The 27,841-nt window shown below is 41.9% G+C and overlaps 2 protein-coding genes across 11 annotated transcripts in view; one reads left to right on the top strand and one right to left on the bottom strand.

Annotated features, from left to right (window-relative positions):
• The window catches only part of GRXCR2 (glutaredoxin and cysteine rich domain containing 2), a 221,772-nt gene that overhangs the window by 77,591 nt on the left and 116,340 nt on the right, over positions 1–27,841 (top strand). For 5 of the 8 annotated variants that reach the window (XM_081504987.1, XM_081504989.1, XM_081504988.1 and 2 more), the window contains one exon: positions 5,313–5,409. The gene's annotated coding sequence lies outside the window, so the exon portion shown is untranslated. Of the gene's footprint in view, positions 1–1,536; positions 3,219–5,094; positions 5,410–27,841 lie in introns of those variants that run through there. The other 3 variants (XM_081504993.1, XM_081504994.1, XM_081504986.1) reach the window with 3 other exon arrangements.
• Positions 1–27,841, bottom strand: part of SH3RF2 (SH3 domain containing ring finger 2) — a 142,207-nt gene that overhangs the window by 75,137 nt on the left and 39,229 nt on the right. For all 3 annotated transcript variants that reach the window (XM_081504984.1, XM_081504983.1, XM_081504985.1), the window contains exons 3-4: positions 7,181–7,450; positions 3,363–3,458 (exon numbers count right to left, since the gene is read on the bottom strand). In XM_081504984.1, the coding sequence (XP_081361110.1) occupies positions 3,363–3,458; positions 7,181–7,450 (366 nt within the window). The remainder of the gene's footprint in view (positions 1–3,362; positions 3,459–7,180; positions 7,451–27,841) is intronic.

The following is a 27,841-nucleotide window of genomic DNA, read 5'->3' as shown; positions in this document are numbered from 1 at the left end:
GAGAACTGGGTGGATATACCTGGATGGGGCTTCAACAAGAGAAGAAGCACTATCATTTGGTGGTGAAAGTAGGAGGCCCAGCCTCTCTGGACCCTTCCTCTTTGCCTCCCTTCCATTTTTCCTTCCTTCCATACAGATTGAGTAGGGGGTAGTATAGAGGGAACCTCAACAACTGGGCAGTGATCTGGGCACTCCATTCACTTCACAACCTGCTCTGGCTCTTCAAATGGAAATACTGGTCCCTTCTCTGCAACTCTGCCTCTGTTTTGTTTCACCCCACCCTCCTAGAGGGCCAGGAGTACACCTTTTACTTCTCTTATAGCTCGGCACTGCTCACTTTTAAAGCTTTGTGCTTGGTAAGCACTCAACAAAGGTAGTTAAACAGTGAAACCTCGCTTTCAAATTTGTGATGACCTGCTTCAAGCTGGGGTGAGGCTGACAGCTAGAGAGGTTAGAGGCTATAGATGATATATTATCTGGAGAAACAGGGAGATAACCTAACAGGTGTTCTTTCTTTCTTTTAAAGTAGATTAAAAAAATAGAAGTAATATGTGCTAATTTCTGAAGATTTACAAAATACAGAGTAGGAGAAGAAAATGAAGATCATTTAGAATCTCACCATCTGGTGATCACCACTGTTAATATCTTTGTACATGTTCTTCCAGTCCTTTATCCATTTACGCACACATACACACATGTTTATAAAGCTAGTTTAATGCAGTTACTTTGTTTTTTAAAAACTGTGGTGAAAAAATACATAGCAAATTTACCATAATCATCATCTTTAAGTATACAATTTGGTAGTATTAATTATAGTCACAGTCACATTGTTGAGAAACAGAACTCTAAAAATTCATTTTCTAAATATGAAACTCTACAAGCATTAAAATTTATTTTAGTTAACAATCCTAAGTGATCAGTGAAAAGAAATAGAGGAAAACAATAGAATGGGAAAGACTGGAGATCTCTTCAAGAAAATTAGAGATACCAAGGCAACATTTCATGCAAAGGTGGGCACAATAAAGGACAGAAATGGTATGGACCTATAGAAGCAGAAGATATCAAGAAGAGATGGCAAGAATACACAGAAGAACTATACAAAAAAGATCTTCATGACCCAGAGAATCACGATGGTATGATCACTCACCTAGAGCCAGACATCCTGGAGCGTGAAGTCAAGGGGCCTTAGGAAGCATCACTACGAAAAAAGCTAGTGGAGGTGATAGAATTCCAGCTGAGCTATTTCAAATCCTAAAAGATGATGCTATTAAAGTGCTACACTCAATATGCCAGCAAATTTGGAAAACTCAGCAGTGGCCACAGGACTGGAAAATGTCAGTTTTCATTCCAATCCCAAAGAAAGACAATGCCAAAGAAAGTTCAATCTACCACACAATTGCACTCATTTCACACACTAGCAAAGTAATGCTCAAAATTCTCCAAGCCAAGCTTCAACAGTATGTGAACTGAGAACTTCCAGATGTCCAAGCTGGATTTAGAAAAGGCAGAGGAACCAGAGATGATATTGCCAACACCCACTGGATCATTGAAAAAGCAAGAGAGTTCCAGAAAAACATCTACTTCTGCTTCACTGACTATGCCAAAGGCTTTGACTGTATGGATCACAACAAACTATGGAAAATTCTTTAAGAGACGAGAATATCAGACCACTTTACCTGCCTCCCGAGAAATCTGTATGCAGGTCAAGAAGCTACAGGTAGAACCATACATGGAACAGTGGACTGGTTCCAAATTGGGAAAGGAGTACGTCAAAGCTGTATAGTGTCACCTTGCTTATTTAACTTATATGCAGAGTACATCATGGGAAATGCTGGACTGGATGAAGCACAAGCTAGAATCAAGATTTCTGGGAGAAATATCAATAACCTCAGATATGCAGATGGCACCACCCTTATGGCAGAAAGCAAAGAAGAACTAAAGAGCTTCTTGATGAAAGTCAAAGAGGAGAGTGAAAAGCTGCCTTAAAACTCAACATTCAGAAAACTAAGATCATGGCATCTGGTCCCATCACTTCATGGCAAATAGATGGGGAAGCAATGGAAACAGTGACAGACTTTATTTTCTTGTGCTCCAAAATCACTGCAGATGGTGACTGCAGCCATGAAATTAAAAGATGCTTGCTCCTTGGAAGAAAAGCTATGACCAACCTAGACAACATATTAAAAAGCAGAGACATTACTTTGCCAACAAAGATCTGTCTAGTCAAAGCTATGGTTTTTCCAGTAGTCATGTATGGATGTGAGAATTGGACCATAAAGAAATCTGAGCACTGAAGAATTGATGCTTTTAAACTGTGGTGTTGGAGAAGACTCTTCAGAGTCCCTTGGACTGCAAGGAGATCCAACCAGGCCATCCTAAAGGAAATCAGTTCTGAATATTCATTGGAAGGGCTGATGCTGAAGCTGAAGTGCCAATACTTTGGCCACCTGCTGCGAAGAACTGACTCCTTGGAAAAGTCCCTGATGCTGGGAAAGATTGAAGGCTGGAGGAGAAGGGGACGACAGAAGATGAGATGGCTGGATGGCATCACCGACTCGATGGATATGAGTTTGAGCAAGCACTGGGAGTTGGTGATCGACAGGGAAGCCTGGTGTGTTACAGTCCATACAGTCGGAAAGAGTTGGACACGACTGAGCTACTGAACTAACTGAACTGAAAAATAAATCTCAGACATCTTTCCATAATACCAATACTCCCTGATATTGAGTATTATCTTTTAACATTTTATTTTTAATAGGCTTGTATTTTTCCATCACCATAATTAAAAAAAAACTAAATCCTTATTGCTGTGTAGTTAGATTATTTCTGACTTTTCACCACTATGCACAATGCTATGGTAAACATTTTTGCGCATTTTGTACATACTTCTTTGCACATTTGTTTTATTATTTCCTTATAATCTACTCTTGGGTGTGCAATTCATGACTCACAGGAGATGTACATATTCAACATCCTTGACAAGAGTTTGAGTCTGGAGATGAGAGATGACAGCGATTTGTACTCCCATCAGCAGAATTAAAAGATCTATTTTCCCATGGTCTTGCCAGAAATGGGTATTTTGTAATAAAAAAAATTGTTTTTGGCCTCACAGCATGGCATGTCGGACACTAGTTCCTGGACCAGGGATCAAACCTGTGCCCCCTGCATTGGAATCACGGAGTCTTAACCACTGGACCACCAGAGAAGTTCAGAAATGGGTATTATGGACTAGCATATTTTCTTTCAAGACTTTATTTAGTTCTGAAATAAGCCTCATATCAAATAGAAATTCCTCTCAGGCATCACTGTAGCCTATGTAGAATTCTAACCTCGCATCAGATGTAGACTTGATAGTCACGTACCTCTACAAACAAGATTGGGAAGATACCGACTTTATCTCCCAACTTGCCTTCTGCCCAGTTCTCATCCACTCGGCTGATCACAGTGATGATATCATCCTGAAAGAGAGAAAGTCTCCTGGTTAGCATTTACTCTCAGTTTTCTGGGAGGGAAAGCTTTCCATAGAGATCAGCTTGGAGTCTCAGACGGTGTAAAGTGCAAGTAAGGTAACTCTTTCACAATCTATTTACAAAATCTCTCTCCTAAAATACTCTTTTCTCATAAAGGACAGTATTTGGGTCACTAAGACCAAAAGAGGAGTAGAAATAATCTGGAGCATCAAGGAAATCCATTAAGAAAACTTGGAAATGTCTCTAATTTTCCATCACCAGCAGAATCAGGGCTTTTCATTTAAATTAATCTGATGAGAAATCAACATGGAAGACGTAGGGAGACAGACTTTTGGCTTAGCAAAAGGAAGAATGTATTGTATTATGATTTTGAACACTTTTCAGAACCCATTCAATTTTTAATGTATCAAACATAAAATGGCTTTTTATTCAAGTTTTTATTATCAAAGGTTATATGGAGATTTGTAGAAATGTTTGGAAACGTAAATAGGCAAAACAAAGAATTCTATCACAATATAGATACAATCAATGTTAACCTCTTGGTTAACATGTCTTTTTCCCAGGTTCTTTTATATGAAGATAAAAATATATATAAATAAATATATAAAATTATAATATATTTTATATTTAACATAAAAATTAGAAACTAAAAATTTAAAAACTTTTTCATAAAATGTATACATTCATACAATAAAGCATAAATATTTAAGATGTAAAGCTTGATGAAGTTTTAAAATTGAATATATCCACAAAGCCCCCATCTGGAGCAAGAGACATGAATATTTCCAGCACCTAGATGGCTCTTGTGCTTTTCCCTGACACCTAGCAAGAGGTTACCTCCTCTCTGACTCTAGCATATATATTCATTTGGCTTCTTTTGTATTCATTCAAATGAAGTCATATAGGACACATTGTTTTTTTCCCTTAATATCACGTCAGGAACATCCTTCCATGTCCACACCTGTTCGTCGATCTAAGTCTGAGTATTCATCCATCTAAATCTGAATATTCATCCACTGATCTCTCTGATCTATGTCCCTTAGTAATGTAGATGAATCCAAATATAAATTCATTATGTCACTATACCGTTTCTTAGATTTCTTTGTCCTTATTATAATCTGCAATTACACATGTTTATGTTATGATTGCTATAATGTCTGTCTATCCCATCAGACCATAAACTCCATGTCTGTAAGGCCTGGATCTATTTTGATCATTTTTGTCCCCAGGACCTTAAACAGTGGCTCCCTTTTAGCAGTCAACCAATCAGTTTTTATTATTTTTTTGTTGTTGAGATATAGTTGATGTACAATATAAATTTCAGGTGTACAACACAGTGATACACAATTTTTAAACAATCAGTATTTCTTGAATGCATGCATGGGTGAATGAATGAATGCATGTGTGAATAAATTAGAAAATTTACTGAGACAGAAAATACCAGGAAAAGAGTAGCTTTGGGAGAAAAGATCTTGAGTTTTTTTTAGACATGCTGAATTTAGGAAGACCATGAGATTTCCTAGTGAAGTCTCAGTCTATGATAGCCTTCTGCCACTGTGCTGTGCTCAGTCGTGTCAGACTCTTTGTGACTCTATGAACTGTAGCCTGACAGGCTCTCTGTTCATTGGGTTTTCTGGGCAAGAATACCAGAGTGGGCTACCATTTCCTCCTCCAAGGGATCTTCCTGACCCAAGGATCTAACCAGTGTCTCCTGAATTGGCAGACAGATTCTTTAATGATGAGCCATTGGGGAAGCCCTGATAATCTTCTAGGAGGAAGCAAATCCTCTCTTCTGGGTCCTTTGTTATAATTTCCCATTTATGTGTCTGCTCCTTCCACTAGACTGCTGGCTCCATGAAGATATGGACAATGACTCCTCACTGTATCTGCACAGACAGCCTGGTACATGGATGGATTCAATGAATGAACAAGTTCTTGGGTAAGTGTCCTCGTTTGCAAATTCCCAGAGAGGGGACACAAAAGCAGATATGCTCCCTGCCTATGTCTTCCTCTGGCTGTGTCCCCAGAGCTCAGTGTCTAATGCCAGGCATAAAGTAAATCCTCAATAAACGCTTCTGGAATTGAACTGCTGTCCTCTGGTTGTAGCCAAAGTATAAAATGTGCAGGTTGGCTACAGAATAGTATTCTTTAGGGGACTCACTCTGAGGTGTGAAGACAATAACAAAGATCAATATTTCATAATATGGAGGACAGTGAAGTTATCTGGTCTGAGGGAATCTGAAGCAAATCTCATTTCAGGGAGTGATGGAATAAAAATGTTTTACAAAACAAAAGACCTTTCCTGAGCTTACTGTAGCAGTGCTACTTGCACTTGTGTTTGACTTAAGTTGCAAAGAATAAAAATTACCCCAACTTGGGTTTCTATGAGAAAATTTGAATGTTTAGGGAATGTTAAATACTAAATTTTCTTGCTCAGTCACTAAGTTGCTAACTCTTTGCAACCCCATGGACTGCAGTATATCAGGCTTCCCTGTCCTCCACTACCTCCCGGAGGTTGCTCAAATTCAAGACTTAGAGTACAGTTGACCGTCTGAATCCATGGACTCTGCATCCTCAGGATTCAGTGTGTCTTGGATCCACCCCCTCACCCCGAATATACAGGGATGGCTATAGTCTAGACTTTAGCAGACTTGTTACTTACAAATGGTGAAGAATCAGCCAATAAAAAAAAGAGGTAAAAAAAATCTTAGGGTAACTGATGTCCTTGAAAAATATATCTTGTAAGAGGTTATTTATGTGTAAGATATAATTATGTTATTGTGTGTGTTTGGAGTGGTTTTTAAAAATTTACTTATTTATCTATGGTTGCGATGGGTCTTTGTTGCTACACACGGAGTTCCTCTAGTTGCAGAGAGTGAGGGTCATTCTTTGTTGTGGTGTGCAGGCTTCTCATTGCGGTGGCTTTTGATGTTGAGGAGCACAGGCTCTAGGCATGCAGGCTTCAGTAGTTGCTGTTTGGAGTGTTTTGAATGCAATGTCTACAGACAAAATAGTGTTGTAAACAAGCAGTAGTGAACTTGGTCAGCAAGAATATCCTTACAGACACTCAATGAAGAGGTAAGATCTGTAGTTCTATACAGCATGCTATTAAACTATGTTTACAATTTTCTGTCTAACTATCTGTTTCTCCCACTACTCTGCCCAAGCACAGATGCTGTGACTTGTTCATGCTATCTCCCCAGTGTCTAAAAGAATAGGTGGTCAAAAGTAACTGCAGAATGAATGAATGAATGAGTGTATGGATACTTAGTTTCATAATTGCAATACAAATGTTTGAGGACTGCCATCAATCTCCTGTTAGATTTCTCTGGTGACTTCACCTCCATATAGTTTGAACTATACATACACATAAAATATATAGGCACACGTTGTTCGTTGTTGTTTGGTCACTAAGTTGTGTCCAACTCTTTCCGACCCCATGGACTGTAGTCCACCAGGTCCCTCTGTCTATGGAATTCTCCAGGCAAGAATACTGTAGTGGGTTGCCATTTCCCCCTTCAGGAGATCTTCCTAAGCCAGGGATCAAACCTGCGTCTCCTGCATCGGCAGGTGGATTCTTTACCACTGAGCTACCAGGGAAGCCTGTATAAAATGTAATTTTAAAAAATCAACAAATATTAAACAAACAACTTAAGTTCTGCCAAAGCCTTTATGTGATCACTGGTGACTGTGGCTGCCCAGGATCTCACCTTGAGGAAGGTCAGGCAGTCCTGGTTCTCACTCCTGTCCTTGTCGCGAAGGTCGAAGTTGTAGAGGGCCCGGCAGAGTGGGGGTGGCTGGGGCAACTGCTTGATGACCTCCACGGAGCTGGCTGGGAAGACTCCACTGACTCCATTAATCTCCCCCTGGTACCAGTTCTCATCCAGCTGTCTTCGGAGGAGGATGACATCTCCCTTATTAAACCTCAGGTCACCGGGATTCTGCCCTCGGTAGTTGCATAAGGCCTTTGCTCGAGGCACCTGCAGTGACACAGATCAAGAAAATATGTATGGCTTAGAGGGACCAAGGGGGTCACATTAGTCACTAATTACAGAGTACTTTCCATGCACTAAGTGCCATAGGTGGATTACCTTGTTTAACCTTTGAGACAGACAGTATTATCCCCATTTCTAAGGTGGAGTGACTGAGGCACAGAGGGGTGTAGTAACACACTTAAGTGGCACAGCTGGGAAATGGTGATATGGGGCTTGAACTCAGACAATCTGATTTTAGAGACCCTGTTCTTAATCACTATGCAGGGAGCAGGACTTTGGACTTGACTCTGCCACTATGGGAACTTGAGTTAAGACCGTGACTCTTTCTAGGAATACTGATTTTTGAATTCTGGGTTCACCTCTTTGCTCTTGTGTGACTACAGTCAAGTTATTTCATCTTTCTTAAACCATGTTCACTTATAAGATGAGGTGATAACAATATCTACCTTATTAGAGTTGCTGTGAGGACGAAAGAATATTAATGATGCATTCTGTGTATTTTTTCATATTTTGCATAGAATGTGCTCAATAGATGACACCTTTTAAAATGAACATCTGTAATGTAGGGCTAATGATATCAGTTCTACCTGCTCCTCAGTGTTAATGGGAAGAAAATTGAGGTGAAAACTCCCTGAAAATAGAAAGTGCTATGTGAGAGTGATACACCATAATTTGTCTTCAGCCTTGTCTAGAAACTGAAAACCCCATGTGTGTTTGGATCTTTAGCAAGCACAACTAAAACAAAGTAACAGTCAGAAATCAATCATCACTTTAAAAAAATTAGCTAAAGAATCGTTATTTGTCAAATCAGTTGTCAGTCTAAACAATTATTTCAGTCAAATGCATTTTTTTCCTAATTGAAACTGGTTTCTCCACAGAGAAACTGTCTCACTCTGGTCTTGCTTGAAGTCAGTTTGACAAATGGAAAGTTCTAGTAACTTGGGTTTTATAGAAAGCCCTTTAGTGTCACCTGCGATTGTATTGTGTTTTGTGCTTTCCTCAGTCATTGGGTGGAGTAGCCCCTCGGCTGGGGACAGTCTTGCTATTTATGAGGGGGAGGTGAGGAGATATTAATTCAGTTCTTCAAGGACCTTCTGAGTCTTCAATGTTCATTTAAAAATGAACTGCAAACAGCTTAGGGATCGAGATAAGACCTGAACAGCACTATATTGCTGATGGGATGGCAGACCAGTGCTTTTCTGCTGGTCCCTGGGGAGTTAGACAACCACAGGAACACAGCTCATCTGGTGGACAAATGAGCCAAGATGTATGTACTAGGAGGTTTAACACAGTGTTATGTATAAACAGAATCAGTTGAATAAATTATGATACACCCATACAATGGAAAACCCTGCAATCATTAAAGTTGATGATGTTCATCTATAATTAACAACATTGAGAATTACTCATATTGTTAAGTATAACAGAAGAGATTAAAAACAGTTATGTACACTAGGCTTTCTTTATAAATATATATATGTATATATATTTATATATATATTTACCTGAGGAAAATTCTAGATGGCTGTACACTAACATTTGAAGAGTGGTTATTTCTAAATGGTGAGATTTTTGAATGTTAAAAAAAAAAAGTTCCCCTAAGTGCTTTGCTGTGTTTTCTAACTTTTCTACAGTGGAGTAATTGTGTTGTCTATTAAAATTGGATAGTAAAAAGAAAATGAATGAAGCTGGGGGATGATAAGTGAAAGGTATGGGAGGAATTTAGGAAGAAAATGAGCCAAGCTAAGTAGGATTAATAAACCACGGGACTACCTTTTGGAGAAGCTGTTCCCTTACATGAGAAGTAAGCAGGTAGAAGCAGCATGAGAGCAGAGGATTTCTGGGGAATGATCTCAATCTGTTAGACTCCCAGGGTGAGCAATATCAGGGAGTAATAGTTTCAGTCTCTATGCCTTCTCTCAGTTTTATGTTGTAATATAAATCACATTTTTCTGGGTACGTCAGCATCTGGCACACACAGGTCACATTTGCCAGCCTCTGCTGAAGCTGAAACTCCAATACTTTGCCCACCTGATGCGAAGAACTGACTCACTGGAAAAGATCCTAATGCTGGGAAAGACTGAAGACAGGAGGAGAAGGGGACGACAGAGGATGAGATGGTTGGATGGCATCACCAACTCAATGGACATGAGTTTGAGCAAGCTCCAGGAGTTGGTGATGGACAGGGAAACCTGGTGTGCTGCAGTCCATGGGGTCACAAAGAGTCAGACATGACTGAGCAACTGAACTGAACTCAACTAGCAGCCACATCTGGCCAAAAGGATATAAGTACATTTTAGGAAATGTCCTTACTGAGAGGGACTGACTTTCTTTTCCTTTCCTCCATTTTGTTATGGGGAATGTGGACATGACTGCTGGAGCTCTAGCTGCCATTTTGAACAATGAGGATGAAAGTCTCACCTAAAAAGGGGGGAAGTAGTCTGCATTGTAGAGCTGCTAGGCAAGTCCTGGATTACTTTACTTACCAATTTTTATCTGAAAGCTAAATAAACTTCCATATTGCCTAATACACTGTCATTTTTGATTCATAAAAGGAAAGGAAAGCAAAGGAAGGAGGAATGAAAAATTAGGGAAAAAAAGAATTTAAGCCCTTTAGACTTTGCATAGTAAGGATGATATCAATAACTAATATTTATTGAGTGTTTCTTCCTATGTACCAGATACTGTACTAAGCACTCCACAATATCTTTTATTTAATTCTCACCACCTGTGATTAGAAAACTGGGGACCAGAGAGGTTAAAAATTTGCCTAAGTTCATGAACTGTTTAGCTGCATTTTTATGACACTTTCCAACCCATCCAAGTTTGATGCCTCTGGTCTGAGTTACATCTTATTCTAACTAAAATGGGAGCAATGGAGATTCAATGTAGGTGTTACAAATGGCCAAGTTGCTTTTTTCCTTTCTTTTCTGGAAGAAATTCCCATACAAGTGGCTTATATATTTTAATGAACACCAAGCAATTATATTAAACTAAAACTGCACAAACTGTTTAAATCTCTTTGAAGAGACATAAATTTTGAAACCCTGAGATAGTACTAATTACCTGACCATCTTCATCTTATCTCCATCTCCCCTCAGTAGAGATAAAGGATTGTGGAAGCAGATTGTAAATTCTACTTTTAACATGAAAATATTTTTCATCACCTTTTTTCTTCATTCTCCCCTTTTATTCTCGGTTCTACACTGATACTTATAGGAAACATTGGCTTCTATGTTGTAAAGGTGGCGGAGGTGGGGGCGGGGATGGAGAAGAAGAAAGAGAATCTGAAGAGGGGAAGGAAATGAACATTTATTGTGGTTCTGGCAAGCCACAGAAATTTGTCTTATTGAACTACTGTGGGCTTCCCAGGTGGCTCAGTGGTAAAGAGTCAACCTGCAGTGTAGGAGACATAGGAGATGTGGGTTTGATCCCTGGGTTGGGAAGATCCCTCGGAGAAGGAAATGGCAACCTACTCTAGCATTCTTGCCTGGAAAATCCCATGGACAGAGGAGCCTGGCAATTTACCTACCATCCATGGGATTGCAAGAGTCAGACACGACTTAGCGACTAAACAACAACAATAATTGCACTTTCCATGTACTATTTCATTCATATGATCTCAAAGCTTGTGAAATAGTCTTATCTTAATTTTATCAATGATGAAACAGAAGTTCTGAGATGTTCAGTGTTCAGGCAAAGTCACACAGCCAATAACCATGGGCCCTGAGACTGACTTCCGTTCATTTGACCTCAAAGCCCTGACTTCTGTTTCATCCTGCTGAAATCACCCAGTATGTTATCCATCATAAAATTCATTTGGGGTGTTGTTTTATAATTAAAATCTGAACAGAGTTTGAATGTGATTTGCTTGCTGCTGGTAGCATTAGCATGAATTATTGAACTCTAGAGCCCTCAAGTAAAAGTTAAGCACCTGAGGAGACTCAGCTGGTTGATTCTGTCTGGTCCTCAAAGGTCCTCTCAAGGGACAATGACTCCAAGTTCCACATCAGCCATCACCTGGTGTATTGCTGGAAACAGCTTTTACCACCCTGACTGTTTTCTGTCTTGACAGGTACAGGTGGGAGGGGCGATGAGGATAAAGTGAGTGTGGAGGTTTCAGAGTCAGGTCATAACCAAATGTTTTTCCTGGTGCTTTTCAAAAAGCCAGATAATCCAATGGAAGGCTGAGTGTGTGGCTAACAAGCTATCCTTTTCTGAGATTCAAAAGGCTTAATAAGTCAATGTGCCGATCTATTGATCTGTCACCTCAGCAGGGTCTGAAAGCCTTGAGGGCCATTCTTTGAGGGAAGATAAAGCACAGGACATTGAAATAAGGAAACAGGGGCATGCAGAGATATTCACGGTAAAATTATGTTGCAGTATTTATGTGTGTTACTAGTAAAACGGCAGGCGTCCCTTCTCTGAGGATCCACCTGTTTGGTTTCCATCTTCTCAGAGGATGTCATTCACTCTGGTCACACCACAAACACATGGGTATGTGGCCCAGGCTGGCCATTAATAAACTGAGCAAGGCCCCGTGGGGGCCTTTCTGAGGACAGAACTAACCCCTATCAGTGCCATGTCCTCTGCTTTTTGTTCATATGAAAAAAGCTTTAGCCTCCTAAGGCTTCCCTGAGTTTCAGAAAACAAATTTAAGATGAGAAAATGCAGAAACAAGAACAGCCAAGTAAGACACAATAAATAGTTTAGCCATAATACAAAGTCAAGGACCTTTCGTTTCTCATCAAGGATGATAGATAACATTCTGAGCCATGACCTTGAGTTGTTTTATAGATACTAAAATCCCGTTCAGGTGAAAAAAGTGATGACCACATACAAGCAGAATCCAGACCAGTCAAAACCAAAAGGTTGATGATGTTAACTTGCCAAATACCACCCAGTTACCTCTCCACCAACCAATCAGAAAAATATCCATTAGCTGATCAGGCATCCTGCAACCCTCTCCTTCATCTTGCCTTTAAAATCCCTTCTCTGAAATCCTTTGGGGAGTTTGGGTCTTTTGAGCATTAGCCACCCATTCTCCCTGCTTGGTGTTCCCCAATTAATGCTGCATTTTACTCACCACAACTGATGTCAGAAGATTGGTTTTACCGTGTGGGTGAGTAGACCCAAGTTTGGCTCAGTAACAGAATGCCCAAATCCTCCTGGTATAATGCCGGTACAGGGCAGGCATGTGCTCCAAATAGGGTCAGTTAGAATCTTCTTTGATGTGTGATATATAGACACCCAAGAAGAGAGTGTTTCTTTTGGATCATGAGCCTGGAGGTGGTGAGCCTTGGACTACCAGTGATGATATTTTTCAGACACCAGACACACCTTCCTGAATGAAGGTGCAGAAGGCAGAAGAACTAGTGATATCATGAGATAAATAGGTAACTATAATAGGTATTGATGGATAGAGCCTTGGCAATAAAATTTGAACGCCTATATCCAGCTATGCCTGAAGGATACACAGTTAAATGAGACGATATTTCCAATGTACTGTTTATTATTGAAATTGCCTGGAATTGTTTTCTGACCCCTGAAACTGAAAAAGTCTTGATTAATACATATTATAACCCTATATATACACATTATAACCCTATAGACAGTAAAACTGCAAAACAGGGAAATAACCAAATGGCAGAATTCAAAAACAGCAATAGGTCTATCTGCCAACGAGCTCTGAGCTTATTTCCAATTGGAAAATAAAGAAGGAGGCAGGTGGATTGATAACAAGGTAAGAGAAAAGGAGCCCAAATTGAGTGGAACCATCACAGTGATGCAGACCAGGGAAAAAGCTTTGCTGTAGTGAGCATTCAGCCTGCTCCTGGGTAACGAGCTGTTCACCATGCATGAGTGGCACTCCCCACTTGCTTAGAAAGAGGCTGGCCTGGTTCTCTACTCCTGGCATTGGGTGGGGCCAAAACCAACATGCTGACCTAACTGCTTACCTCCCTGCACTGGTCACAAGGTGGCCCATCACGGGAGGATGGAGCCAAGAGAAAACATTTTGGCCTTTGGCTCAAGTTATCAGTCACCAGGCTATGAATTCCCTACCGGATAATTTAGGGTTCATGTCTGAAACACCTCTGAAATTCTATCTCTGAGGCCTGGACACAAGCAGATGTTTAATAAATGCTTGGTGAATGAATGAATTGGTGAATTAATCCAGAAACACCCAGGAATTGCCATTTTTGGGAGAAAAGAATGCATATTAGATTACTAATTATCACTGATAATAATTATTTGAAAGATCTGTTGGCATGAGCTAGAAAATTAAAAAAAAAAAAGGAGAGTTGGGGTCCTATTTTCCAAATTGCCCTGTATTTTAACAATTTAGTGCTACACATACTCAGAAAGGGTTCCATACTCAAATAGGCTCAGGAATCACTGAGTTGAACAAAGTCATACAGGTGTGTTTGCTGGCAGCCTTCTCAGAAGCTCCACTCCGCTAGTGTGACTTTGTGTTGCCATCTGAACCACTTTGCGAGATTGGCAGGACAGGCCTGGGGAATGCTGGCAAAGTAAACGTAACTTCCCCAGTGACTTCACTCTGCTCCTGAGGCAAAGGGTCAAGCTGACTGGCCTGGGTCCTCACTTCCTAGTTGCTTTCTTGGCCAACTGAGCCATCCTGCCTCCTTCCCTCATGGTGACAATCCTTTTGGAGCAGATATTGGAGACAAGGGAGTATATTTTAGAAAGTGCTTGCTGGCCCTTGTGCCCACGTATCTCTGGTGAGGAGGGAGACCCCCACCCTCCCAGCGCTCACTCAACAACATCGTACCTGGCTGGCCTTGATAAATCCCAGATCATCTGTTGCTGGGGACTTGAGATCACCAGAAGGTCTGAATCTGGACATTCCTATCTGAGGCCAGGCTTATGAGACATACTACGAGAATTTCTTTTTATCATAGAGAATTTTACTTGTTCAGGGAGTAATAGAACACAGATGTTAAAGTCAAGGAGTATGTTGGTTTGCATTCTGGCTTTGGTAACTGTGGCCAAATCACTTAGCCTTCTTGATTCTTAGTATGGATCATTCATAAATTGGGGCTAATACTAATTCTTCTTTGTGTAGTAACTCGGCAAATCTGTGTTAGCCAAACTCTGCAGATTCCAGTGGAAGATTTGGCCCATTCACCTGAGACATAACCTCTAAGCTCCTGGAAAATCCTGCCTGATGAGAGGAACTGTTTGCTTGGAGCCTTGGGACATAGCAGATAGTCTAAGTGAACAATGTGATTTATGTTGGGGGAGAGGTTGGGTTATGCAGTAAAATCTTGACCTCTGGAGGGGCTAGAGACTAAGGCCAGCTGCATGCGAAGCCAGTCACACCTACCTGACTGACCCCCAGTAAGAATCCTGGACATCGAGTCTTGGGCAAGTTTCCTCGGTTGGCAATACTTCATGTGTGTTGTCATACACTGTTACAGGGAGAAATAAGTGCTGTCTGTGCAATTCATCTGGGAGAGGACGACTAAAAGCTGTGCCAAGTCTCTCCTGGATTCTATCCTATGTGCTTTTCTTTTTTTTTTTTTTTTCATTTCTGACTTTAGTCTGTATCCTTTCACTGTAATAAACTGTAACTGCTATAAGGGGGTTCTCTGATGGCTTAGATGGAAAAGAATCTGCCTGCAATGCGGGAGATCCAGGTTCGATCCCTGGATCGGGAAGATCCCCTGGAGAAGGGAATGGCCACCCACTCCAGTATTCTTGCCTGGGAAATCCCATGGACAGAGAAGTCTGGTGGGCTCTGTATAACAGATTTCCTCAGTTCTGTGAGCTCTTCTAGGGAATCACTGAATCCTGGGGATTCTTGGGGATCCTGAACACACTTTCTCATGGGTTTGCTGAGAGACCTAATGAGATAAATTAAACAATGAGCAAAATTCTTAGCAAATAAGAAGTATTAAATTAGAATGCTTAGAGATTTTTTGCTCAAAGGAGGAGAGGGAAGTAATGAGCTCGCTGTTATACCTTCTGGACTGATTTTTCCAGCCCTACGTCTTACTCTTTCTTTCAATAAGTATTTTTAAAAAATATTTATTTGGCTACACCAGCTCTTAGTTGTGGCACATGGAATCTTTCAGTTGTGGCTTGTGAACTCTCAGTTGCGACACACAAACTCTTACTTGCAGCATGTGGGATCCAGTTTCCTGACCAGGGATCGAACCCGGGCCCCTTGTATTGGGAGCATGGAGTCTTAGCCACTGGGCCACCAGGGAAGTCTTTTAAATATTTCTGAGTGCCAACTATGCCAGGTGTTGTCTAGTTGTCGGGGGAAACAAAGATCAAACTTATAAGTAAACAATTATGTACGTAACTAGAAGTTGGAGTGTTATAGAGGAGAATAGGGAGGTGAGAGACACAGGAATAGGAGAACCAGTGCAAGGAAGGTTCTTATTATTGGTTCTATAGCTAAACATCTCCATCGTAAAGCAATTATCCTCCAATTAAAAAAAAGTCTCTTCTGTCCTGTGACTTCTGTCATGTATCTCTCTCCTCTTTCCCTGAAGTCTTCTGTCTCAGGCCTCTCCTGCTTCTGGGCAGAGAGCTGGGAGAGCACAGACCCACATCTGCCTTCTTTATCTCCGGCCACTGTGAGTTAGTGGACATGGCATTTCTTCCTCCCCGCCGAATCAGATATCAATCAGGCACCCGGAACATGCCAGCGTTCTTTCCCTTGGCCCCTCTTGCCTCCTTCCTGAGTTATCAGGGGTCCTAAAGCAGGAATTAAATTAAATTCATCCATTCCAGTCCATTTTGGTTCACTTATTCCTGAAATGTTGATGTTCACTCTTGCCATCTCCTCTTTGACCACTTCTGATTTACCTTGATTCATGGATCTAACATTCCAGGTTCCTATGCAATATTGCTCTTTACAGCATCAGACTTTACTTCCATCACCAGTCACATCCACAACTGGGTGTTGTTTTCACTTTGGCTCCATCTCTTCATTCTTTCTGGAGTTATTTCTCCACTGATCTCCAGTAGCATATTGAGCACCTACCGACCTGGGGAGTTCATCTTTCAATGTCATATCTTTTTGCCTTTTCATACTGTTCATGGGGTTCTCAAGGCAAGAATACTGAAGTGGTTTGCCATTCCCTTCTCCAGCGTACCATGTTTTGTCAGAACTCTCCACAATGACCTGTCCATCTTGTGTGATTCTACACGACATGGCTCATAGTTTTATTGAGTTAAGACAAGGCTGTGGTCCATATATGGGCTTCCCTCATAGCTCAGTTGGTAAAGAATCCACCTGCAATGCAGGAGACCCTGGTTCGACTCCTGGGTTAGTTTGATTAGTTTTCTGTGACTGTGGTTTTCATTCTGTCCACGCCTGATAAGGATAAGAGGCTGATGGAAGCTTCCTGTTGGGAGAGACTGAGGGGGAAATTAGGTCTTGTTCTGATGAGCGCGGGGCCATGCTCAGTAAATCTTTAATCCAATTTTCTGTTGATGGGAGTGGCTCTGTTCCCTCCCTGTTGTTTGACTTGAGATAAAACTATGGTGGAGGTAATGAAGATAATGGCGACTACCTTCAAAAAGTCTCCTGCATGCACTACCGCACTCAAAATCACTGCAGATGGTGACTGCAGCCATGAAATTAAAAGATGCTTGCTCCTTGGAAGAAAAGCTATGACCAACCTAGACAGTTTATTAGAAAGCAGAGACATTACTTTGCTGACAAAGGTCTGTCTAGTCAAAGCTATGGTTTTTCCGGTAGTCATGTATAGATGTGAGAGTTGGACTATAAAGAAAGCTGAGTGCCGAAGAATTGATGCTTTTGAACTGTGGTGTTGGAGAAGACTCTTGAGAGTCCCTTGGACTGCAAGGAGACCCAACCAGTCCATCCTAAAGGAAATCAGTCCTGAATATTCATTGGAAGGACTAATGCTGAAGCTGAAACTCCAGTACTTTGGCCACCAGATGCGAAGAACTGACTCCTTGGAAAAGACCCTGATGCTGGAAAGATTGAAGGTGGGAGGAGAAGGGGACCACAGAGGATGAGATGGTTGAATGGCATCACCGACTCGATGGACATGAATTTGAGCAAGCTCTGGGAGTTGGTGATGGACAGGGAAGCCTGGTGTGCTGCAGTCCGTGGGGTCTCAAAGAGTCAAACACAACTGAGCGACTGAACTGAACTGAAAGCAGAAAAGGGCTTCCCTGGTAGCTCAGCTAGTAAAGAATCTGCCTGCAATGCAGGAGACCCTGGTTTGATTCCTGGGTTAGGAAAATCCCCTGGAGGAGGACATGACAACCCACTCTAGTATCCTTGCCTGGAGAATCCCCATGGACAGAGGAGCCTGGCGGGCTACAGTCCATGGGGTTGCAAAGAATCAGACATGACTGAGCGACTAAGCACAGCACAGCAAAGCAGAAAAAGGGGGAAGAAAGCAGGAGTTCACAGCAGTGGTCAGAGACAGAACCACTCACAACCAGCAGCCTCTTTTCAGGGTCACTATTAGCATGCTTTCATTTTTCCTTCCAAACATTTCTCTGAGATTGCTTTGGGGGTGATTTCATCCACCCAGCACAGGAAGTAATCCCCGACACATTCATAGCCATGTCCCTGGCTCCTGACATCAGCTGGTTTTTGATACACAGCTTGGGGTTGCTTTTCAGATGAGCAGGGTGTCTGGTCCTGAAGCTGTTGGTGGCCTTGTCTTCCTCCAGGTAGGGCACAGGGGACCTTGGAGGAAGGGCTGGAGGTGTGTGGGAGCCTGAAGGACAAAGGCAGGAGCCATCTCACCCATCCTAGGGGGCCATTCTGCCCTCTTCCATTTTTCCCATTCCCCGAGAGAGCTTTTCCTGTAGGTGTGGTGCTTGACTTATGAGTGTCTTTCCATATGGTTTGAGAAACTGAGCGCAAGCCACCACACATGGAGGAAAGACGAGTCAAATGACCCTCCCCCCTTCGCCACCACTACTCCCCTGGGGGGAAAGCTCTGCTCGCATGTACACTGGCTTTCTCCCCCAAGTCCTTTCTATCTTTTACCTCCGCGTGGAGGTTTCTGGAGTGGAAGGAGGAACAATGCAGTTAAACAGCACAGTGTTTCTGATCATGGAGCCTTCTGGTCTGGGCACTGGAGGTGGCCCCAAGATGTGACACATAACTTATAGACTTGGTCGTTGAAGCACTGAACCTCTCTGGGCCTCAGTTTCCTTAACTGCAAAGCAAAGAAGGTGAATTTTACCTTTCCTTCCAACGCTCATGATAATGGGAGATCAAGTGGATGATTAAAGCCCCAGGAGGATCTCTATTTTTTTATTTTTAATAAAAGAGGATCTCCTTTTTTTATTAAACTTTTAATTTTGTATTGGAGCATGGCCAATTAACAATGTTGTGATAGTTTCAGGTAGACAGCAAAAGGACTCAGCCATACATACATATATATCCATTATCCCCCAAACTCCCTCCCATTTGGGCTGCCACATGACGTTGAGCAGAGTTCCCTGTTAGAGAAACTACTTTAGAATATACCAGAATATACCAGAAATAAGGACAATGTATGAGACAAAACCAAATTGGCAAAATGTTGCTAGCCATTGAAGAGTCATGGGTAGAGGCACTTTATTCCACCACTCTCTCTGCTCTCGTGTATGTGTTCCTCCGGAGAATGGCTGGTGAGTAAAGGTGCCACACAGGACAGGATGTGATGAGGAATGAACGGATGTGAGTGCCCCAGACCCTCAGGGAAAGTGACTTTGGTGAGCAGAGCTGAAGTGGCTGGGCTTGTCCTCTGCTGTCCAAAAGTTACATCTGGGTTTCAAATGCTTTACTTCTTAGTCTCCCTCCTTTCAGCCTCGGCTGTTTTTGTGTATGTGTGCCCACTCAGACTTACTGGCATCTTAATCTGGTGATATCCAAAGAAAAAGTCTGCATGACCTTTGTTGAAGATAGGAAGCCCTGGGAAGTTAGAAATCTCCCCTCTCGGTTCAGCTGTCCCTGAGACAAGACTGTCACCACCAGGACCTTCTGCACCTCTGCAGTTGTGTCTGCCTCTTTGAAATCAAAATTCACAGCATCCCTCTCCTTTTCATCAAATGGAACAGACGTGACCTTAGAGGAGAGTACCCTGCTTGCCTACAGAGTTGGACCTGATGTTAGGAGTGAGTGACTGGACATCAGAGAAATGCTAAAGACCCACAAGTCGTCTGTCACACTGGGCACTGGATCATCGGAGTGGGAAGCTTGAATTTAGGGAAATCCTCTGAAAGTCCCTGAGAAATAGAAACTGCTTCTGAGGGCTAAGCCATAGAAGTATTCCAGCAGTTATTTGCAATCATATTCCCAATAAGATAAAGTCTGTAGTCTTCCTAGGAATAAGAGATGTTGCAGAATACATGAATGATTGGTTTTTTTCCATAAGGTCTTATCAAATAGATGCCAATATCTTTGGCATCGAGTCTATGTCTTCTGCATCTTGGTCTTTGGGAAGCTTTTGCTGTCTCATCCCACAAGGTTGAGTTGAGCCTCCTTTTCTGTGAGCCACTGCACCCTACACTTCCCCTGGCACAACACTCATCACCCTGTATTGTAACCGCTGGTTTACTTGTCTGCTTGTCCACCAGATTTGAACTCTGCCTCAGCACGGTCTACAATTTGTCCATCTTTATACTACTCATGGGCTTCCCGGGTGTCACTAGAGGTAAAGAACCCTCCTGCCAATGCAGTAGATGTAAAGAGATGCAGGTTCGATCCCTGGGTTGGGAAGATCCCCTGGAGAAAGTCATGACAACCCACTCCAGTATTCTTGCCTAGAGAATTTCATGGATAGAAGAGCCTGGTGGGCCACTGTCCACAGAGTCACAAAGAGTCGGACACGACCGAAGTAACATGGTGTGTACATACCAGTCACACCTGACAAAGCAATGCCATCGACTTATTATTCAACACAAATGTACTGAAAACCTACAGTATATTAGACAGATGCTGTCTCTGCATTTATGGGACTTACATTCTAGAGGCACCTAGTAACTCAATATTTGTATTTGTTGAATGAAAGCATTTGTTGAATGAATAAAAGAATGAATATTAAGCCACACCATTGCCACTTAAATTCAACTCCACCTTTGATATTTTGCCATCTCTGCTCCTGACATAAAATTCTAGCAGGCCCAACTAGTTATTTTTCCAGGATTGAAGAGTATCCAGGCATGCTAGCCACAGATGAAAACAGTATTTCTCTAGGTCATCCTTAAAAAAAGGCCCCACTACTTGAAATGTGCTTTGAGCTATGTCTGTGTCCCCATTTTGCCAACGTATACCTACCTTGGAGCCTCCTGCCGCTAAAGACTTTTTCTTGCCCACGTGTCCTCTTCATCAAGGGTCTAATCTTCACTGCATGAAGCCATGATGAGTGACAAAAAATGCCAGCTGGCAGCCACAGGAAAGGGAGCAGAAGGGAGCAAGGAGGTATCTTTTTCTGCCTATTCAGAACATTGACATCCAATTTCTCAGCGGCCACATGAGCCAAAGACGGCAGCTCCCAGCAGCTGTTGATCTGAGAGGCCCCAATCCCAGCCCTGTGACCCAGGCATCACTGGCACTCCTCATGCACGTCTGAGAGCAAGTTGGCATAAAAGAGTGGCCCTGCTGTTCTCTTCCCTGAGGGCTGGCTTTGGGTGGGCCTGCTTCAGATGGCAGAAAAAAATGAGAGACCCACTCTGTGAAGAATCTTTCTTGTTGTGGATGGACATTCCTTGATTATTGCTGCCCCAGGGTTCCTCCTCTTCCCATCCCTTTCCTCCTCATCTTGGTGGTGTGCTGGTTAACAAGCTCTCCAACAAAGGGAGAAAGATGGCTCTGATTTGTAGTGTTTGCCAATTTCCATGATGTAAATACCCTACCTGGGCTACCAACCTGGCATTGCTGAACATGGAGTTGGGAAGACAGGAGAAGTGTGTTATTGCCTTTTGTGGGCCCAGAGGAGCTGAGTTCAATGACATGACATAGCCCGATGCCAGGACATAGCTCTCTAATTCACACTGGCTCCAGGGGTGAAAGACTGTACAGACCAGTACAGTTGTCTTTCTGCAACTGGGACTTTAGGATCTGGGTGGTAAAATACTTCTGCATCTGTTAGGTCATCAGGCTCTAACCATCATGCTGCATGGTTAGAGTTATGCTTATTTGGTGGAGGAAGAAATCGAGGCACAGAAAGCTAGGACCTGCCTCAGCTCCCAAAGCTGGGATTTGCTCAGTCCCTGTCTCTCCACTCTTCACCCTGGTCATTCTCCTCCCACACTGACCACTGTGGCCCAACCATGCATCTTCCTGTGCTACCAATGCCTCATGTACGCTTATTTCTAATGTTCTTCCAGGATGTTCTTTCAGCATTCCACCCTCTTCTTCTCCTGCCCAACTGCTACTTCACTTTTAGGTCTTAGCTTAAACAGTGTGTCCCTGAAAGTCCACATCCGGGGCAGGGATCTCTTCCAGGTACTTTAATGACACTCCCTAGTACCATCCCCATCACGGTGTTGTTCAAACGGCTTGTTTATGGATCTGCCTCCTCCAAGACTGTAAACTTGGTGAGGGCAGAAACTTTTTTAAACTTTTTGTTTTATATTGGAGTACCATTGATTAAAAATGTTGTGATAGTTTCAGGTGTACAGCAAAGTGATTCAGTTAAACATGTGTCTTTTCTTTTTCAAATTCTTTTCCCATTTAGGTAGTTACATAGTATTGAGCAGACTTCCCTGTGGTGTACAGTAGGCCCTTGTTGGTTATCCATTTTAAATATAGCAGTGTGTTCATGTCCATCCCACACTGAGGGCAGAAACTTTTATTGAGTTCACCATTGATCCTAGTGCCAAACACAGTCCATGGCCCAATAAGTATTTTTAGAATGAATGAACCCATGAACGATGGTCTCCTAATCCTACACTCACAGAATGCTTTGCTTTCTATACTATTTCCTATCAGGATGCCCAGAGAATCCACTTTCTCATAGACTGGTTGAGGTTTTCTCAGGATTCTGGTATGGGGTTTCTGCTAGAATGCCCAGCCAGCCAGATTGCTCATCGTCCACAGCAGCCACTCCCCTCCCCTGCCTCAGGGTGGCCCCCTTCCCCGCCCTGGGCTTTGCCACGTGTCACTGAAACAAGCTGAGAAACCTGTTCGGTCTGCTCTGAAACGTGCTCATTACACACATGCCAAGACAAAGACACAAGGCGGGAAGAAGATCCCAGGCAGAAGCACCTGCCCTTCTGGGAAAAGAGGAATGGTTGGGAGTATTCTGGCACCAGCATACCCTGTAACTGCAAGCCTGAGCCTTCCGGGTTAGTGCTGATTCCCTCAATTTCCCTCTGAGGAGGCAGGGAAGGGTCAGGGCTGCTAGTGCGCTGGGAGGTGCTGACCTTTTAGCATCACAGAATCTCATATATAGCTGCATGTCTCATTGCAAACATATGATCATTGTCTGTAAACACGGGTGGCTGCCACTTAAAACAGGCAGGGGTGGGCTGGCACATGTGTGTGACTTCTCTTATATTACCTAAACCTGCCTAGTAATGCAAACTTTGGGGTGGTCATCTTTGATCTTGAGCACAAATGAGGAAAAAATAATTAAACAGTCATAGAGGATATGATGATGTCTCTAGAAGCATTCTGTCCAAACGGCTGTCTGTGATGATGGAAATGTGCTATTCTGTACTGTCTAATACAGTATCCACCAGCCACACATGATTACTGAGTACTTGCAATATGGCTATTGTGAAGGAGGAACTAGATTTTAGATTTTATTTATTTTTAATTCATATAAATGTAAATAGCCACACTTGGCTAGTGGCTATTATACTGGACAGCACAGCTCTGGATATAACAGTTAAAAGAAATAAAGAAAGGGGAATTCCCTGGTGCTCCCGTGGTTAGGACTCTGCGCTTCACTGCGGAGGGCACAATCTCAATCCTGGTTGGGGAACTTAGGATCCCACAAGCTGCCTGGTGTGGCCAAAAACAGAAAAAATAGAGAGAGCGAGAAATACAAAGAACTGAAGAACATATTAAATGACACAACAAGGATGCAATAAGAAAAATTCAAAAAGTGGGAAACTATAAGACAAATGACCGAATTCCTCTAATGAGAGATAAGAGAAAGTGTTGTCTGTGTGTGTGTGTGTGTGTGTGTGTGTGTGTGAAATAGATTAAAAGACACATAAGAAGTATATCAATCAAGTGGTAATGGCTGGTCATTGGTGGATCCTGATTCAAACAACACAATCATTCAAACCTTCTGAGACACAAGAAGCTCAAACCAGTGCTCTGTGACAATGTAGAGGGGTGGGATGGGGTGGGAGGTGGGAGAAAGGTTCAAGAAGGAGGGGACATATATATACCTATGGCTGATTCATGCTGATATATGACAGAGACAAACAGAATATTGTAACACAATTATCCTTCAATTAAAAATAAATAAATTAAAAACAAACTTCTGAGGCAGTTGGGGAAATCTGAACACTAATTGGATTTTTGATGATATCAAGGAATTTTTAGATGTGATAATGGTATTGAGGCTATGTTTAAGAAAAGAATCCTTATCTTTTAAAGGTACCTATTGAGATGTGCACAGATAAAAGAAGATGATACATGAGTTTTATCTCAATTTAATCTAGTGAAAGGGGAAAGCAGGGTATACATGAAATAACACTGGATAATCTTGGAAGCCAAGTGATGGCTACACAGCAGTTCAGCATTATTATTTTGTGGTTTTTGTATTAAGAAACTTTCATAATAAAAAGTTTTAGAGGTCTAAACAGCAAAGTGATTCAGTTATACATACATATATATATATATAAACATACATACATATTCATTCTTTTTTATATTTTTTCCATTACTGTTTATCATAGGATATTGAATATAGTTCTCTGTGCTATAGAGCAGGACCTTGTTGTTTAGCCATCCTACATATAATAGCTTACAAGTGCTGACCCCATATCCCCACTCCTTTCCTCCTCCAACCCCTCCCCCTTGGCAGCCACAAGTCTGTTCTCTATGTCCATGAGTCTGTTTCTGTTTCATAAATAAGTTGATTTGTGTCATATTTAGATTCCACATATAAGTGATATTATATGGTGTTTGTTTTTCTCTTTCTGACTTCACTTACTATGATAATCTCTAGTTGGATCCATGTTGTGGCAAATGGCATTATTTCATTATTTTTTAAGGCTGAGTAGTATTCCATTGCATATATGTACCACATCTTCTCTGTTCATCTGTCAATGAACATTTAGGTTGTTTCCATGTCTTGACTATTGTGAATAGTGCTGCTATGAACATAGGGGCACATGTATCTTTTTAAATTATAATTTTGTCTGGATATAAGCCCAGAAATGGGATTGCTGGATCATATGGTAGCTCTATTTTTAGTTTTCTGAGGAACCTCCATACTGTTTTCCATAGTACCAACTTACAATCCCACCAACAATGTAGGGGTTCTCTTTTCTCCATACTCTCTCTAGCATTTATAGTTTTCAGAATGTTTGATGATGGGCATTCTGACTGGTGTGAGGTGGTACCTCACTGTATTTTTGATTTGCATTTCTCTGATAATGAGCATTATTGTGCACCTTTACACGAGGCACCTTCCTTTTTGAATACCTTCTCAATTTCATATTGAGAAGTCAATTTGGATACACTAATCAAGATTTAAACTGAGTATTTTTTTGTTTTTGTTTTTTTGACCCAGAAATCCTAGTTCTAGGAATTTTTCCTTTCAGACATATGCAAGAATCTATAAAAGATTACGGAGTGGGGAATCATTTATATGAGTGAAGAATTGGAAATAGTCTAAATGTCCTTCAGTCATGAAGTGGTTGAATAAATGCTGGCATGTAGCCAGTGAGGAGTGCGAAACAGCTTGAGAGAGGATGCAATAGCTTGGTATGGACCACCATCAGAGAGATGTCCATGATATGTTTTTAGGTTAAAAATAAAGGAAAATTGAAAAAAAAATGTGTACTATGATCTGATAGAAAACTACATATTTGTTGCTGTTTAGTCACTAAGTTGTGTCTTAATCTTTTGCAACTCCATGGATGTAGAGACCTCCTGTGGTCTACAGGCTCCTCTGTCCATGGGATTTCCCAGGCAAGAATATTGGAGTGGGTTGCCATCTCCTCCAGGGGATCTTTGCAATCTAGGAATTGAACTGGCATCTCCTCTGTTGGCAGGTGAATTCCTTTACCACTGAGCCACAAGAGAAGCCCACATATGTGTATGTATACATATTTTATCAGTGTGTAAGCACAGAAAAAGCCTGGGGGAAAACTATATGAAATTGGGGAGGGGAGGAGCTTAAATAAATACCATGAATAATACACAGCTGGCTTTTCCATCAGACAACCTGGCTGTTCTGGTCTGAATGTTGGTCCCTCGAAAATTTTTATGTTAAAATCCTAACCCCCAAAGATGATAGAATTAGGATGTGGGGCTTAGCAAGGTGCTTGGGTCATGAGGATGGAGCCTTCATGAATAAGATTAGTCTTTTTGTAAAGAAGACTCCACAGAACTCCCTAGCTCTTCTGCCATCTGAGGACAGAAGGGAGAAGACATGAACCGTGAACCAGGAAGAGGGCTCTCACCAGAACAAGATCTTGCTGGTGCCTTGATTGTAAACTTCCCAGCCTCCAGAACTGTGAGAAAGAAATTTCTGTGGTTTATAAGCTCCCTGGTCTGTGGTATTTGTTACAGCAGCCTGAATGCACTGACACTGGCCCTTTCTCCCAGAAGAAAGTGAATGCAGCGTCTGTGACTGAGAAGTTTCTTTGGTTAAGTTCAGTGGTTCAGTGGCTAAGACTCCGTGCTTCCAATGCAAGGGGGCGTGTGTTCAGTCCCTGGTCAGGGAACTAAAATCCCGCAGGCTGTGCAGCACAGCCGAAAAATGAAAAGCTCATTTCTATGGTGATAATAGCTACCAGTTACTGAGTGACATCCTGTGCCTAGCATGGTGCTAAGAAGTCTATACACATGTTTCTCACCTACAGGCTCTGCAGTCGAGCCCAGATTCTCTCACTTGCTAAGTGTGGGACCATGGACACTTCAGCTGTTTCCTCATAAATAAAATAGAAGGGAAAATAGTACCCAACTTGTGGTTATGAGAATTCAGTGACATAAGGCATATTAAGTGCCTGGTACATATAAGTATCTCAATATTGTCTTTCTTCAGCATTTCAACAAGTCTACAAGGTGAATACTAAATTCATCCATTTGACAGATGAGAAAACCAAGTCTAAGAGGCAGTTGTATGCTGGCACCAGCTTGCATGGGTTTATGAGAGCTAATTGTTAAACTTTCATGAATTTTTTGAGTTGGCTGACCATCATGCGGGTAGCTTGAAATTAGCTGAGATGGGAGTATTTACACCACGGAAATCAGCAAACACTACATTCCCACTGAGCTGTTTGTTAAACATTTACCAGCACCCTATCACTTAGAGCAGTTAAGTCACTCGTGTCTAAACCCCGTAGCTGGTAAGAGGCAGAGCCTGGATTTGAGCCCTGCTCTACTCAGCTCCAAAGATCTTAATGTTTAGATATGGTTTGTTTGAGTAAATCTCTCTTTACAAGTGAGAATTCTCATCTTCTTGACAAAGCTAGTAGGATCTTGCTCTTCAATATCATGTCCCTAGAGATGTGGTCCTCAAATTTTAGAACACCTGAGATTCACCTGAAGCTCTTGTTGAAACACAGATTGCTGGCGATCTCAGAATTTCTTACGTATTTTGGGGTGGGGTTCAATAATTTGCATCGCTAACCAATTCCCAGATGATGCTGATGCTGCTGGTCTGGGGACCACACGTGGGGAACTACAGTTCTGGCACAAACTCTAAAGCTTTATGCTGTATATCTTGCCATCATCTTAGTGATTTGACCAACTCTTCTCTGATCAAAAGATGGGAGAACTTCCGTAGTATTTCCAGGTCCAGAGCTTTCTACAGGAGACCATTTTGGCAAGAGGTTTCTCCTCCCAGCAGTCTGAGCAGGAGACAGGAACCAAATCTTGGTGCCTCTCTCTCCGGTTGGCCCCATTTAGCTCTGGCTGGTATCCCAGGAGTCTGAGCTGCTCCCCCCACACAGCAGGAGGCAAATGAAAAAAAAAAAAGGAACATTTGAAAGTCTATCTTTAAAACCTGGCAGAAAGTGAGCTGCCCTATAATTACACCAAGTGAACTAGTTACAACTTCTCTCATATTGATGTAGGATTATTAAGAGATTGCTCTCACAGCCCTGTGGAATTCAACTAACGAATTTAGAGATATTTTGTTAAACCACCCTTCTCTTCTAACCACTTTCTGCCTCTTAAATATGATAGAACACAAAACCAGGAAGGCAAATGAAGCAAATCCTGAATTAATG

The sequence above is a fragment of the Giraffa tippelskirchi genome, chromosome 6 (assembly GCF_054371585.1).
Source record: "Giraffa tippelskirchi isolate mGirTip1 chromosome 6, T2T-mGirTip1v1.2.pri, whole genome shotgun sequence".
Taxonomy (NCBI): Eukaryota; Metazoa; Chordata; class Mammalia; order Artiodactyla; family Giraffidae; genus Giraffa; species Giraffa tippelskirchi.
Note: the sequence above shows the minus strand (reverse complement) of the source record. Positions and strands in the feature narration are given on the sequence as shown.